Source organism: Buteo buteo, chromosome 8 (genome assembly GCF_964188355.1).
Source record: "Buteo buteo chromosome 8, bButBut1.hap1.1, whole genome shotgun sequence".
NCBI classification, from domain to species: Eukaryota; Metazoa; Chordata; class Aves; order Accipitriformes; family Accipitridae; genus Buteo; species Buteo buteo.
Genome location: NC_134178.1, coordinates 1,797,004 through 1,810,117, shown reverse-complemented (window position 1 = coordinate 1,810,117; position 13,114 = coordinate 1,797,004). Strand labels below are relative to the sequence as shown.

Sequence of the window (13,114 nt, the reverse complement as noted above, 5' to 3'; positions counted from 1 at the left end):
TGAAAGACACGCCACACAAAACACCTTACAGATCAGCCAAACCAAAGCCCCACCACGAGCGAGCCCCACGGCCCCCGCACAACACAGTGCTCACCTCCCCCAAACATGGGGAACGACCGCAAACCGCAGGCCGGCCACGGGGGCTCCTCGCAGGGTTTCCTTCCTTCTGACGTGCCCAAACGCTGAACTTGGTAATTCAAGGGGCTGTTCTTAAGAAGCCGAGTGAGATTATCCAAATACCGCACTTCGCCTTCAAACCACGTGAGGTAAACGAAGGCAGCGGGGGGGGGGGCACGGGGAAGGAGCCCGGGAGACCGCACTAAGGCCCAGGCTGGATCCCAACGCTCCTCCTCGATAACCCCAAATTATTTCATTCCGCGCTCTTCCTCCATCCCCCGCTTCGTCGCCTTGTCTGTACCTCATCCCCTTGGAGAGGCGGGCGGTGGGTACCAGTCTGCACTGGTGTGCCGTGCCCACCACAGCGACGTGGGGGCTTCCAGTCCCACCAGAAAGGGAAGCACCAGCAAAAAGAAAACCTGCAATATTGAACGCTGCGGACCGAGCAAAACGAAACTCAAAAATTTACTCTATGGCAGGAAAATAGGCTGCATTTACAGATGTGCTTCTTCAGAAAATCAGCTCCGATAAAAGCGTAGTGGCCTCTGGTTAACATTTCAAGTGACAACCACCTACAGAAGCACTCTTTTTCAGAGGTCTTTTTTCACCATCAGATGTGTGGAAAGGAAGAGACAGCGTTAACAGATACGAAGTTTATTTTCACACATATTCACCAAATGTGTGTGTGTCCTTTAACATAAAAAACTGAGGGACAACTGTAACACTTAAGCTCCATAAAAAAATTCAGTCCTACATGAGGAATGACACTGATTTTGGTAAAGCCTCCACCTGTAATAGGAGACAGATAAAGCCAGGGATGGAAAATACAGAGATAAATTTCAGGCAGAACATGTTTTTGGGCAACTGTGTTTATTGAAGCCTTCAAGTAGAAGGATCCTAAAACAGCAGCCAAGCTAACAAAATCCCCACTTTGTTTATCACTAATATTTCTGGCCCACATTAAAAATGAACAAAGAGTTGCACATTCTAATACTGGGAAAAAGCTTGTTCAAATAATAACTGCCAAGTTTAATCATACTTTATATGCAATAATATACTATTAACAATACGGTTTTCTTAGAAATGCACTGCGTTTATTTTCAAGCACCATAAGAAGATAATTGCAGGCAAAGGAGACAATTCTTTGTTTTCCCCTACTCTGCATTTAGCCGGCGCTAACACAAGTTATGCTTTCATTAGCCAAAATAAATTCACAGTCTCTTAAAGACCCACAAAGAAATCTCTGCATGCTTGTAGAGATTACGAGAAGCGGAGCAAGTCTACGCATCTGCTTTCTCAACGAGAGGCCATGGAGCAAGAGTCTCTTCAGAGACACCCCGCCTCAACAGAAATGGCTCTAATGCAGTCACTTCTGGCAATCACAAAACAAGAACTTGATGAAGCTAAGCTACACAGAGTAATAGCTTGTCAGCAGGTGTTCGAACGAAAGGTGGTGGGAGCTATTAATAGACATTTTACCTGCTAATTACTTTTCTGTGGCTTCACATGACAGTGTGAGTGATGAATTGTAGCTCTTTTCTTCACACACTGACAAGCAGCAGCTCTAATCATCACTGATGAGTTTTGGTTTTTTTTGGTGAGGAGAGCTAACCTAGACCCTCTGCCAGCCCACCCTTACACCAGCACCACAGGGTAGGAAGAGGGTTCAGTAACCAAACTTTGGAAGTAAAGTGAAATTTTCTTGGATTAGCTTGATCAATGTTCATCTGTTGTTCCCCCACCTCCCCCCAGTTTAAAAAAAAAAAAAAAAAAAAAAAAAAAAAAAAAAAAATCAAAGCTCATTTCATCTCTTTCCTGGGTTAAATTCACTTAACGCTTGCTGGCAGGGAAAGGCACCTCACACTGCTAGCACAGGTTAAAAAGTAAAGTGTTCCTAACTCATATAGTGCTAACTGTCTCTGCGGGCTCAGACAGGGTGTCTAGAAGCTGCTGAGACCTTTAGCTTAGGGTATTTTTATGCTGCCTGTTGCAAATGCAAAGACATCTCAGCTAACTAAAAAAGCCAAGCTCCGACACCAAAAGAAGTCCGGATCTAAACACACCTCAATATGCAATACAGACATAGCCACAGTCCCATTAACAAACCCAGGAACCCCTTGGAACAGATGCCTTGATCACAGCTCTTATGCAGCCACAAATGCCTCTACATCTCCAAGCACAAAGGCCACATCAAGTTCAATGACATCATTTGACTCCTACAATAATCCAAGATAGAGAAATGAGCATATGGCCCCTCCGCCCACCTCCCTAAAGAGCTGCTGCTTCTCTTCAGCCCAGAAAGCTGCTGGAAACCATGTGGAGCAAAAGGCATGCAGCAACCAGTGCTAACTCTTACCGAAGAAACACAAGATGGGAACTGAAGATACTACTGTAACAGTGGTGCTTGGGGGCAAAAAGGAAAATAAAAACAGTTTCTCCAGGCAGGCAGAGCAGATAACAGTGCTTACATTGATTAATTTCTGCTGCCCCTCTGGAGAAGGCAACCATGACTGAATAAACTACAGAACGTAAAGGTTTATTTTCCTTTGGCAAATGTTTGTCCTCAAACACACAAACGTTATTTTTAAAAGAAGGAAAAAATGGCAACCTTTTGAAAAGACAAACACTATAGTCTGGATAGCTGTACTGTGTAATAAATTGTGTGCGGTGTATAATAAATTACGTGTAAAGAAATGTAACTTCTCAGTTATGCCTGGTATCTCTCAGTAATGTGGATAACAACCACAGGGGTGAAATCATAAGTTTTCTCTCTAATGCAACTTTTGAAAAGTCTTTTTCTACTTATTCACAGACTGAATGCAGGAGGTTTAGGTAAGAATAGCATATGACTGCTAAGAAACGGACTTAGGATAACCTCCGGCAAGCTTAATTCTGCTCCTCGCTATTTTTCAGTGCTTTCATCTTCCATATTTAATCCTTGAGCATAATTTCTGTATGTATTATTTATTGCTTTTAAACAAGCAACCTGGAAACAGTAAAGTTCATGAGAACCCTCAGTTCTCAGGAAGCCTGGGTAAATTTTTAAATGAATGACCAAAACGGCATCATGTGGATACCACGGCATGTGGCAGCCATTTCAAAACCACACCTCAAAATTTGGGGGGGGGGGCAAGAATTCACCAAGAAAAATTCCAACCTTTGTCTCCAAAGTTGTTTTTAAAAACAAGGAACAAAATGCATGTGAACCTCATTCTCCAAAACACTGGCTGATCACATCCCACAGCGCACGAGGCAGGCAGCTTCCCATCCCAGAGGCGCAAGCAGCAGAACACAGCCCGTCATACGCAAGGTGCCCTATGCAACTTTAAACCTCACCAGATCTGCCTACAACAGGTACTGCTAACGGCCCTTCTTCCAGCGCCACGAAACGCCAACACTAAGGTCATCTTTCCTTCAAATAGCACTGACATATGGGGTAATTTAGAACTCTACAACACATGATCCTTACACATCTGCTTCATAAACACAAAATAAGCAGATAAGGAGAAAAAGCCAGATAGCTCACATGACACTTATCATTTACTGCAATTATTAAACATATACTGATTAAAAGGCAAATGGTCTCAAAGAGTATAAATATTTGTCCTAAATGTTTACAGTCAGAAAAAAACCTCAGGTGCATGATACTTATAGCCCTGCAAAACCCAGGAAAGATTCATAATCATCATCAACCCCTTTCCTGAAAACTGCCCTTCTTTTTCTACAGCACAAGCAAGCAACGCATCAAAAAGCCAAGCCCTGGTCATGCTTTGTAGCACTAATAGAGCAATTATCTAAACCATTCTTCTTACTCTTATTCGACCAGCAGACTCTGCAAGACCAAATGCTCATTAATGTTTTGCTTTTCTGCCTTTTCATAAAATTTTGTCCGTAGCCAGCCAAGTGCTCTTATTTCTCCAGAATTCAAACTATCAGTTACATATTCAGTTACATGCATTTCACAAAGTCTTAAACAACTAACCAGCAGTTTAAAAAAAAAAAAAACAAACAAACAAAAAAACCCAAAAGGAAGTAAGTAGATTGTTATGAACACACTACCTCTTTAAAACATTTTACATTGTCACAGCCCCTTTTATCCACTCTGCTTTTAACTAGTGGGTTGGACCTTTAAAGGCCCCTTCCAACCCAAACCATGCTATGACTCCGTGTACCAGGGCATGTATTTCGTACTTGCCCAAAACTCCAAACAGCCCAAAGTAAAAAGCAACTAAGAAAAGTATCTAGGATCCATAACTGATTCTTGAAGCAGGCGAGAGGAAGGACATTCACCCTTTGCATACAGACATATTTACTGCCTTTGGCATACCAGAGGGTTTACTGCAGTTCTGTGCAAAAGATCTACTAACAACAGCAACAAACATTTTCAATGCAATCTATATGAGCCATCAGAAACCCTTTAACTCCTTAGCTTTATTGATCTGGTGATGGACTTCAGGATTTCCTTCTCTGCAGTTAAGTTAGCTCAGGCTGAAGACAGGAAAGCAGATGATAAATAAGCAGAACTTTAACTTACAAAGGGCAATAGTAAAAAGGGTAAGTAATTTTTCTGCTATGAGTGTGCAGAATATTAACAATAAATCCCAACTCCACCACATACAAATCTCCATTCCAAAATGAAGCCTTCCTCATCTAGCACTACCATGATTAAGTCTAATATTCACTATTACTGACAAAAGTAGTTTTAAGATCTGACTAGCGATAAGGGCAAAGGAAAGGATTTCTGTGTGAGAAATGGCAAGAAGATGAAATTAAGATAAAAGGCATAATTCTTAAGAGGAATCAAATTATTCATGGGTAAAGTAGGTCTATTTTTTACATTCATTTGCATATAAATGTTTTGTTTTAGTGGTAAATGATAAGTAATTTTCATGCTGTTAGTGCACACCAATGTTTTCTCTGCCAAATAATAATGCTATTTCATCTGCCGCAATCTTCTAGATTTACAGATTCAAATACATAGTGTATAATAAATTCCTGTGTAGCCATAGCAGATTTAAATAACTAGCATGAAACCAGTACTGAAACCAGTACACTGTACGAAGCAAAAACTGTTTTGTTTTTTTACAAAACTCTATTCTACACAAATGTAGATTCCCTGAAGAAGTATTTTGCAATTTCACATGGACTTTAATAAGTTCTTTGTTTCAGGAAAATTTTAAAGCATCCAAATGTTATTTGTGAAGTATTCTAAATTTTCTTATCTTCCCAGAACAAAATAACTCCCACTTTAAGGTCTCCTTTTAAAAAATATTTGAAAATGTTCAAAATCAAACAAAACTAATTTAATCTTCATGCAAACAAAATGTACATGGTGTTTTGGAGAAGTAAAGCAAAAAAAATTCTCATGCATCAAGGCATTGTGGTGCTATGTCAGGTAAACTACATTATTTTCTTAAAGATGGAAGAAGAAATCTTTGGCTGTGCAGCCTTCAGTCTTTGTATTCTCCAGGCAGTGAGGCAAAGGGTAGCATTTTCTGGGAAAAATATTATACCAAGGAGACATAAAATTCAGAGTCCATGGACACTCAGCAAAATATGGTCATACCCAGTTTTGATAAATGAAATTCCATCTCCTGACAAACAGATGATGGGAAAAGAATTACGTGCATTTCTTTGCTTTCTGCAGCACAGTTAGGTATTTCAGGAGTTACAAGACCTCCAGACACACTCCAAACCTGAAGACTGACACAGTTATCTGATCGCATTATCTAAGTAATCTGTCCTTCACTATGCATTTTTCTTTTCCTAAGCATCACCTCCATCTTCCCTCAATTTACTTTGTTGCCATTTTTCATTCACATCCAGTACTTAAAGCAACCAATGAGGAAACAAGGCTCACCACATTTGAGGTGTGGATGAAGGTCTGCTACAATGCTGTTTTTTCACTGATGAAACGTAAAGCAGCCTTAGACTTTACCACCACACACATACTGAAAAGGTTCATGCAGAGGCTAGATCTGGGTGGTAATTTTTATAACCGATGAACAAGCGTATGTTTTATTATGTGGGAGTAGCCTGGAGCAAAAATACCATGGTACCTAACTCAGTACAGTTTCTCCTGTATCTCTAGAGCTGGACATGCAGCGTCTTAGTTTACCATTTTTCAACCAGTTTTGAGATCTCAAAAGATAATTGACATTTTGTTAGTATGACTAAACAGGTGCATCCACATCAAGCAGGAATCTACCTGTTGGTGCCACTAGTGTGATCTCAGTTTCATGTCCCAGTGTGAACAGAAAGGGAAGGACAAGACATACCTTGCTGGAAATAGAACAACTCTACAGGCATATATCCATCATGGTGGTTTCTCAAGGACCAATCGAAAATCACGCAACAAACTCTTCGCAGCAACAAAATGCCATCACAGACCTCACTACTTCTTTCTTTTAAGCACAGAGAACATTTCATTCATCTTGCCCTTTCTGACATACGGATTTTATAACACACAAAACTGCACCGAGGCAAGATAATCTATTGAACGTGCTCCCACCTTCACAGACCGAAGGAGAGAGGGAAGAGACAAACCACATCAGTTACATCGCCCGCTCTCTCCCGGAGCACGTTCAGCTTCAGTGATGGTACGCGGTACCTACACCCCCACCGTTATCAGCAAGCGTGACCTGTAACGGCAGTAGCAGCTGGGCAAAATCTTTACTCCTCTTTCTCAGAAGCACCGTAGGAAAAGAAAACCTGTGAATCTCACCCCCAGGATGCTTGCTCTCCTGTCAAGAGCACAGTGTGCCAGGCTGGCAGCCGAGAGACTCTGCCAAGATGGATAGCACAGGCCACCATTTGTTCTCTGATCAGCTAACAAACTCCGGAGGATCCATTCGTTGCAAGTGCTTATGACAGGAGGGGAATACTGGGAGAGACCGTAGCCACCCACCCACCTTCTGTCAAAAATCAATAAAGAACATCCTTTAAATAGTGCCATCAATCATAACTGGTTCCCAACTATTATTGCAGCAAGCAGCTTGTCTACTTAGCACTGTTCAATAGCCTCCACCTGGGTTAGGGAGGTCCCACGCTCTCTCCATACCACCCAAATATGCTTGTTCAGGCTTTCCACTTTCCTCCAAGAAGAAAAAGTTGCCCTGTGAACTACAGGCATGCAACACAAGCAGCTGGTTTGCCATTTGCCGTATCCACAGCTGACAGGGCAGAAACTGCGAGTAGAAGTTTACCCCCAAAAAATGCTGGGAAGGGGGGCAGGAAGAAAGCAGCTCTTAAAACACATCAGCTATCAACATCGCAGAAGCTTTTCTCATTGATGGCAACTCGGTCTTCGAAACTGTCCCCTGCAGAGTGAGAGCAGGAATGAACAGCGGGAGCTGGTTCTGTCCTCCTCAGTTGTCCTCAGTGCCAAAAACTGTTTAGGTGGTCACTCACTAACTCGGAGAGAACGGGGAGGAGAATCAGAAGTGACAATCCTTTTGGTTTTTAATTATTAAAATCAATCAGAGATTATGCTTGCAAGGCAAAATTAACATTACTATTGCTACCCCATCATGCCATACATCATCTCCAGCATCCAAATAGATGTTAACTCAGTTGGATCATACACTTGTAACTCATGCCAAATTCTATCATGAAACCTCTGGCAAACTCCAGTGAAACAGAAAAAATAATCAGCTAATTTTCATTAAAAAAAACCTTGCACAGCGACTACCTGCACTAGCAGTTATCCTACATTAGACAGTCATAGGCTTAAAGTTCTCCTAAACAATACAGTCAACATTAGAGGCTAATTGGAAGAATGGGCAAGCACTAACCAGGGCAGATACTTACTGATGTAATAAAAAAAAGGAAAGCCCGTAAGTCTAGGACCAGTAGAGCCAAAAGGATTGTCTCTGAATTAAATTTCCTAAGAGGTTTATCTGATTGGTGAACAATAAATTCAAATTAAGTCCACTAAAATCAATATAACAATCACATTTTGTATCCCTGAGGAGCCATGAGGAGCCAATTGTGAGACTGCAAAAACCTCAGCTTAAATTAGAAGCCGTGATCTGAAGGCATACTATTGTGTTTCAGTGATGAAGTTTCCTTTAAGATGAACTCAGAAAAGCAGACAACACTGAATGTGCAACAAGGACCAGGAAGGTAGAGACTTGCTGCATGAATTAAGGATGCAGTGTCAGCCTTCGCTACAAATTCCTTATTTTATATTCAACTTAGTTCCATACACTCTTGCCTAAGATAAGGGAGCTACAAAGACAAGTTGTGTGTGTTTGTCTAAAGATAACATCTGTAATTACATACCCATGAAAAAAGAAATTTCAGCTAATAAACAAGGTTTTTTTCTGTGAAAATAGGTTATTTTTGAAAGAGCCACAATCTGTCTCTCTGTTTGCTTGTCATCAGAGTTCACCCTTACTTAGATTTTGTCTCAGTTAATTAAAGTATTTACTTTCTTGTTTCCTTTTGCACTGTCTGATGAGAAAAGTACTTTGTGAATAACGCTATGTTCCCTTCTATACGTGTAGCATTTTTTTTTTTTAGGATGGCATCCTTTCCATTATTTAGAAAACAAATAGATGAGTTAACTTATTGCACTGAGCCACTTTGCAGCATTATTAGAAATACTACTCTAAAGAACAGAATCTAAGATGTGTTTAAAACCAAATGTCTTCCTGTATGGAAAAGCTTTTTTACTTTTTCTTCTGCATTTTTAATTTTTTTTTTCCACAGTCTTCTCTTCATTACCCCTCACATCTATTTCCCAAAGATGCAACAACAGGATATTCAGAAAAGCTGCTGCATACTGAGAATCCACAAGCCTTTCTGAAGAGCCTTTCAGCGTACCATCTTTGATTGCCTCTACTGGGATTCAGCTTTCTTAAAGCTGCTTCTGAGGCCTGGAAAAGTAGTATGCATTAAAAATCCACAAAACACCACTTTAGGCAGTCAAGTACATCTTAGTGGAGCTGTTCATAATCCTTCCTACAGTGGAGAATGCAGACAGTGTGCCCAATCTATCACTAATCTTCACAGGCACGCACAAAAAGTTCGTAAAAAGGGTGAAGTCAGCACCACACCCCTCACCGAGGGGATAATCCCAGTTACGCATGACGTAATCTGACTGAAAGGAACATTACCAAATCCCTCTGTATGCGCCATCAAAGATGCATGTATTATTTACACATAAGATAATTATTTCAGTATTTTATCCTTTCTACTCTGAAATACAAGCAGCTATGTTTCAGCAAGCTTGAATGATCATCTAAAACATAATTTGCATGAAAGGATCAATGAAAAATGACATGGTTAGTATCAGGACATTTTGCTTGTAAAGGGCAACCAACACTCAATTACTGCATTCACATATATAACTGTTTCACATTCCAAACCAAACCCACTCTAGTTCTTTTGTGATTTCAGATAAACTTTTCTTCTATAAAGACAGATATGCAAGCCTTAATTCTCTGATACCAATTTATTTCACAAGCACCATCCCATCAGTAGATATTGCTCTTTATCTTGCCTCTGGTTTAAAATGCTAAATTGTTCATACATCACATGCCAGGAGTTTCTTGAACTACTTAGTCTTTAGAACTGGAAATTTGAATACACAAACTGTGAGTATGCAAACACTGTTCACTCCCCCCCCGCCCCCCCGTTTTGCCCCAAAAAGTTTACCAGCGCGCAGAGCAAGTCTACTGCTTCCAAGATAAGTTCCTGATGGCCAATTCGTGTGACTCCAAGATCTTCCAGTTCTTGATGAGTAATGCGTAGTAGCTGGTCGCCACTAATCTTCTCTCTTTCAAAGTTCTTTATATATTGCTGCAGGCAATCATCAAGACCTGCAGAAACAGGACAGAAGGGAAGACAAATGTTAGCAACGTTTTGTACTGCCATAGGAAGTAAAAATGGGCTGAAACCAAAAATCAAGCCAACAAAGGATACTTGCCCTATCTTCAAGGGAAGTATTTCAACATTAGAAAAAATTTAATGCTACCCAGAAATCTTAAGATTTGGAGAGCTATGGCAGCCATGGCTTTTCCACCTGTGGACAATACCAACCGTTCCTGAACCCCAAAGAGAGCCCTGAATTCTTGTAGTGCACTGTGCTACGAATGCCTGCCTGGCAGCCTCTCATAACAGGTACGTTAGCAATGCCTCCATGACATCTGGGAGGGGAGAGGAGAAGAGGAAACAACGGGAGGGAGGAAGACTTGCATCCTTCTCTGGGTGCAGCATATCAACATATGCTGTTAATTATCGCAGCACGGTAAGAGACTGGAAACAAGGGAAAGCTTTTGTGCCAGAGACAAATTCTAAGGGAATAATGAGTGTGAATACGCTAAATGCCATACATCCAGGAGCGACTAGCTATCTGTGCCTCTTTACCTCTGCCACGGTAGGTTGCATGACGAGGAGGGGCTGATGGAGATGCCCTCAGCTAGGGACCCGTCCCTTCGTGGGACACCTGACCACAGCGCCCCACGCAGTGACGCACAAAACGGCAGTGCCACATCGCAGTGTCTCTCCTACTCCAAGGGGGTTCACAGGCTGCTGAGCCACCCGAAAGTTCGCAGACCATGCCAGCCCCTAAAACAAGCTGCAAGGAGCTCTAGAGAACAAGAAAAGCGGTAGCACTGCGAATGCATAAACTGGGCCCCAACTGCAGCAGCAGATGCAGCTCAATGTACCTCACTCAGAAACGGTATGGAGTCACTCACAGCACACAAATGCTCACTGAGCACAAAAAGCCACTAAAACCAAGACCTGGGTGCGCTCCCCAGAACTGAGTAATCAGGGAGCAGAAACAGGCCCGTTGTGCCATAAAAGATGCTAGAAGTGCTCAGGACGTGGAGGAGTGCAGGGTTGCACAGGACCAGGTCCTGCTTCAGGGGCCACCCCATTCTAGCTGTTCAGTTTGATTATCGGTCTAATGACACGTAGTTGGCTCCATGGTTTTGCCTGGAGCAAATAGCCCTGCAGAACATGAGATAATGTGTCATGCACCTCTTCCCCGTCAACCTTTGCCTAAGAGGGCCAGACCAGTACGAGGAAGCTCTGCAGTGTGTGCATCCCTGTGCCAAGGGGATAAGGAAGACTCTTGGGTATTTGGTGGTCCCTCTAAAATTTGTGGCTGAACACCTTCTGATGGATCAACATGACTGCTACCGAGTAACAGGATTTCACAAAAACCTCAATGCATTAATTTAGCTGCTTCTTGAGAGCTACCACCTTTCTGATGGTTGTCTTCAAACAATCCCTAACGTTGAAAAGACATCTGCTCGTTAGGTTGCAAGGAAGTGAGAACATTTTCACTTGCTAATGCAAACGTCTGCAAAATCTGAAGATACATGGAGGTGAAAAGATTGATCTGACTCTGAGCCCCAGCTGTCTCCTAAGAGCCCCAGCTTATAGCATAAAGCTTCTCTAAAACTGTTTTTGTTGCATTATTGGTTGTCATTCACCCCTTTTAGGGTGTAGCCCCACCTCCAAAGGGACTCACAGGAGAAACACGTTGGTACTGCAGGCAGGGATGCAGATGTGCTTGACCAGCTTGTGAGGAGCTAAAAATTTTGCCCTAATTCTCCAACAAAGAAAACACAAATGGTTAAACTTTCAGTGAAAGCAATGATCTACTTAAGCTTTTATTCTCCTAAGTTCGATTCCCCTACAGTAGGGGAAACTGAATGATCAGAACCACCAAGACTGATCCATAATATGATTTGGTTGCCACACATATGCATGGAAAAGAAGGCAGGAACACTCTAAGCTCAAAACAACACAGCCTGCTGCTTTGTGGGGTGCCTCACTGTATTTTTGATATTTTCTCCCGTTGTACTTAAATAATGAATACTCTGCCTTTGGCCTTACAACTGCTTGTTAATCAAAAGTAATGTTTCATGGTAAAACAACACAATACATGCACAGTCAGCGCAATGTACAAGGGGAAGATCTTAATTTCCCTCTTTCTTAGACACCATCGCTTCAGAACACGTCAAAGAGCACAAGTCCTGCATACTCCCAAGGCATTTCAATGGGAGCCCTCAATTCATCCAAATACTGCTGTCTCTCTCTTACGTGCTAGGCAATGCTCATCATTATTAGCAAACAGACAAGCAGCAATAAAAATCAGGTATTCTTCTCTGCCTGACACCTGAAAGTAAGGCCATTTCCAAGTCCCAGTGCTATAAGAACTCATTTAGACATTTAAATTTAGGTTGCGAAAGGAAGTAATTTCTCTCAAATCTTCTTGAATCCACTTTACTTGTTCACACACACACACAAGATACCATTATCTTGAATTATCTGACGTGAGCCTTCTTGATTTATCCATATTTGTACGTATTTTCTCCCAAAGCCCTTCTTAGCCCAAATTTTCCATCTGATATATTAATTGCACAAACTATTTTACAAGCAGAGTCCCATGCATAATGGCATTTATTTTTTGAAAGAAATTGAATATTCTTGACAATACATAAAACATTTCCTCTAAAAAGGTATTAAAAATAGGCCATAGATGTGCTTTTGCTAAATGACTAAAAAAGAAGGCAGTAAGTACTTCTGATATTCCTGAACTTAAGTCCCACACTGCTTACATAGACTGCTGAATGAGAATAATAACATTAAAATATTTGGCGTCATCAGGTATCAAAAAAATGAATTCCCAGCTAAGAGACTAGGAACACAAATCCAGAATAAGACATGACAGATGCACCTAATAAACACTTACTGACAGTTAATTCTAAATAAAGCCATTACTCTTCCTCCTCCTGCTATCTATGTATTTTTGTCATTCAGATGTAATCTAGATGGATGCACGTAGTTCATATAGGGTAAGAAAAAAGCTTTAAGACAACAAAAATATTACCGACAATTGCCTGACTCACCAATTTCATAAAAACTACAGCCTGGAAAGAACAAAATAATTTAACCATAGATTGCGTGACATTTTCAGTATAGCTTGCCACAATTACTTGCCCTTGTTCCCCAAACAGAACAACCTTTTAAAGTAATT

General features: G+C 41.3%; 1 protein-coding gene across 8 annotated transcripts in view; it reads right to left on the bottom strand.

The window, feature by feature from the left end:
* CNKSR2 (connector enhancer of kinase suppressor of Ras 2) overlaps positions 1-13,114 on the bottom strand; it is a 214,947-nt gene that overhangs the window by 168,629 nt on the left and 33,204 nt on the right. For all 8 annotated transcript variants that reach the window (XM_075033423.1, XM_075033426.1, XM_075033427.1 and 5 more), the window contains exon 2: positions 9,778-9,941. In XM_075033423.1, coding sequence (XP_074889524.1) covers positions 9,778-9,941 — 164 coding nt within the window. The remainder of the gene's footprint in view (positions 1-9,777; positions 9,942-13,114) is intronic.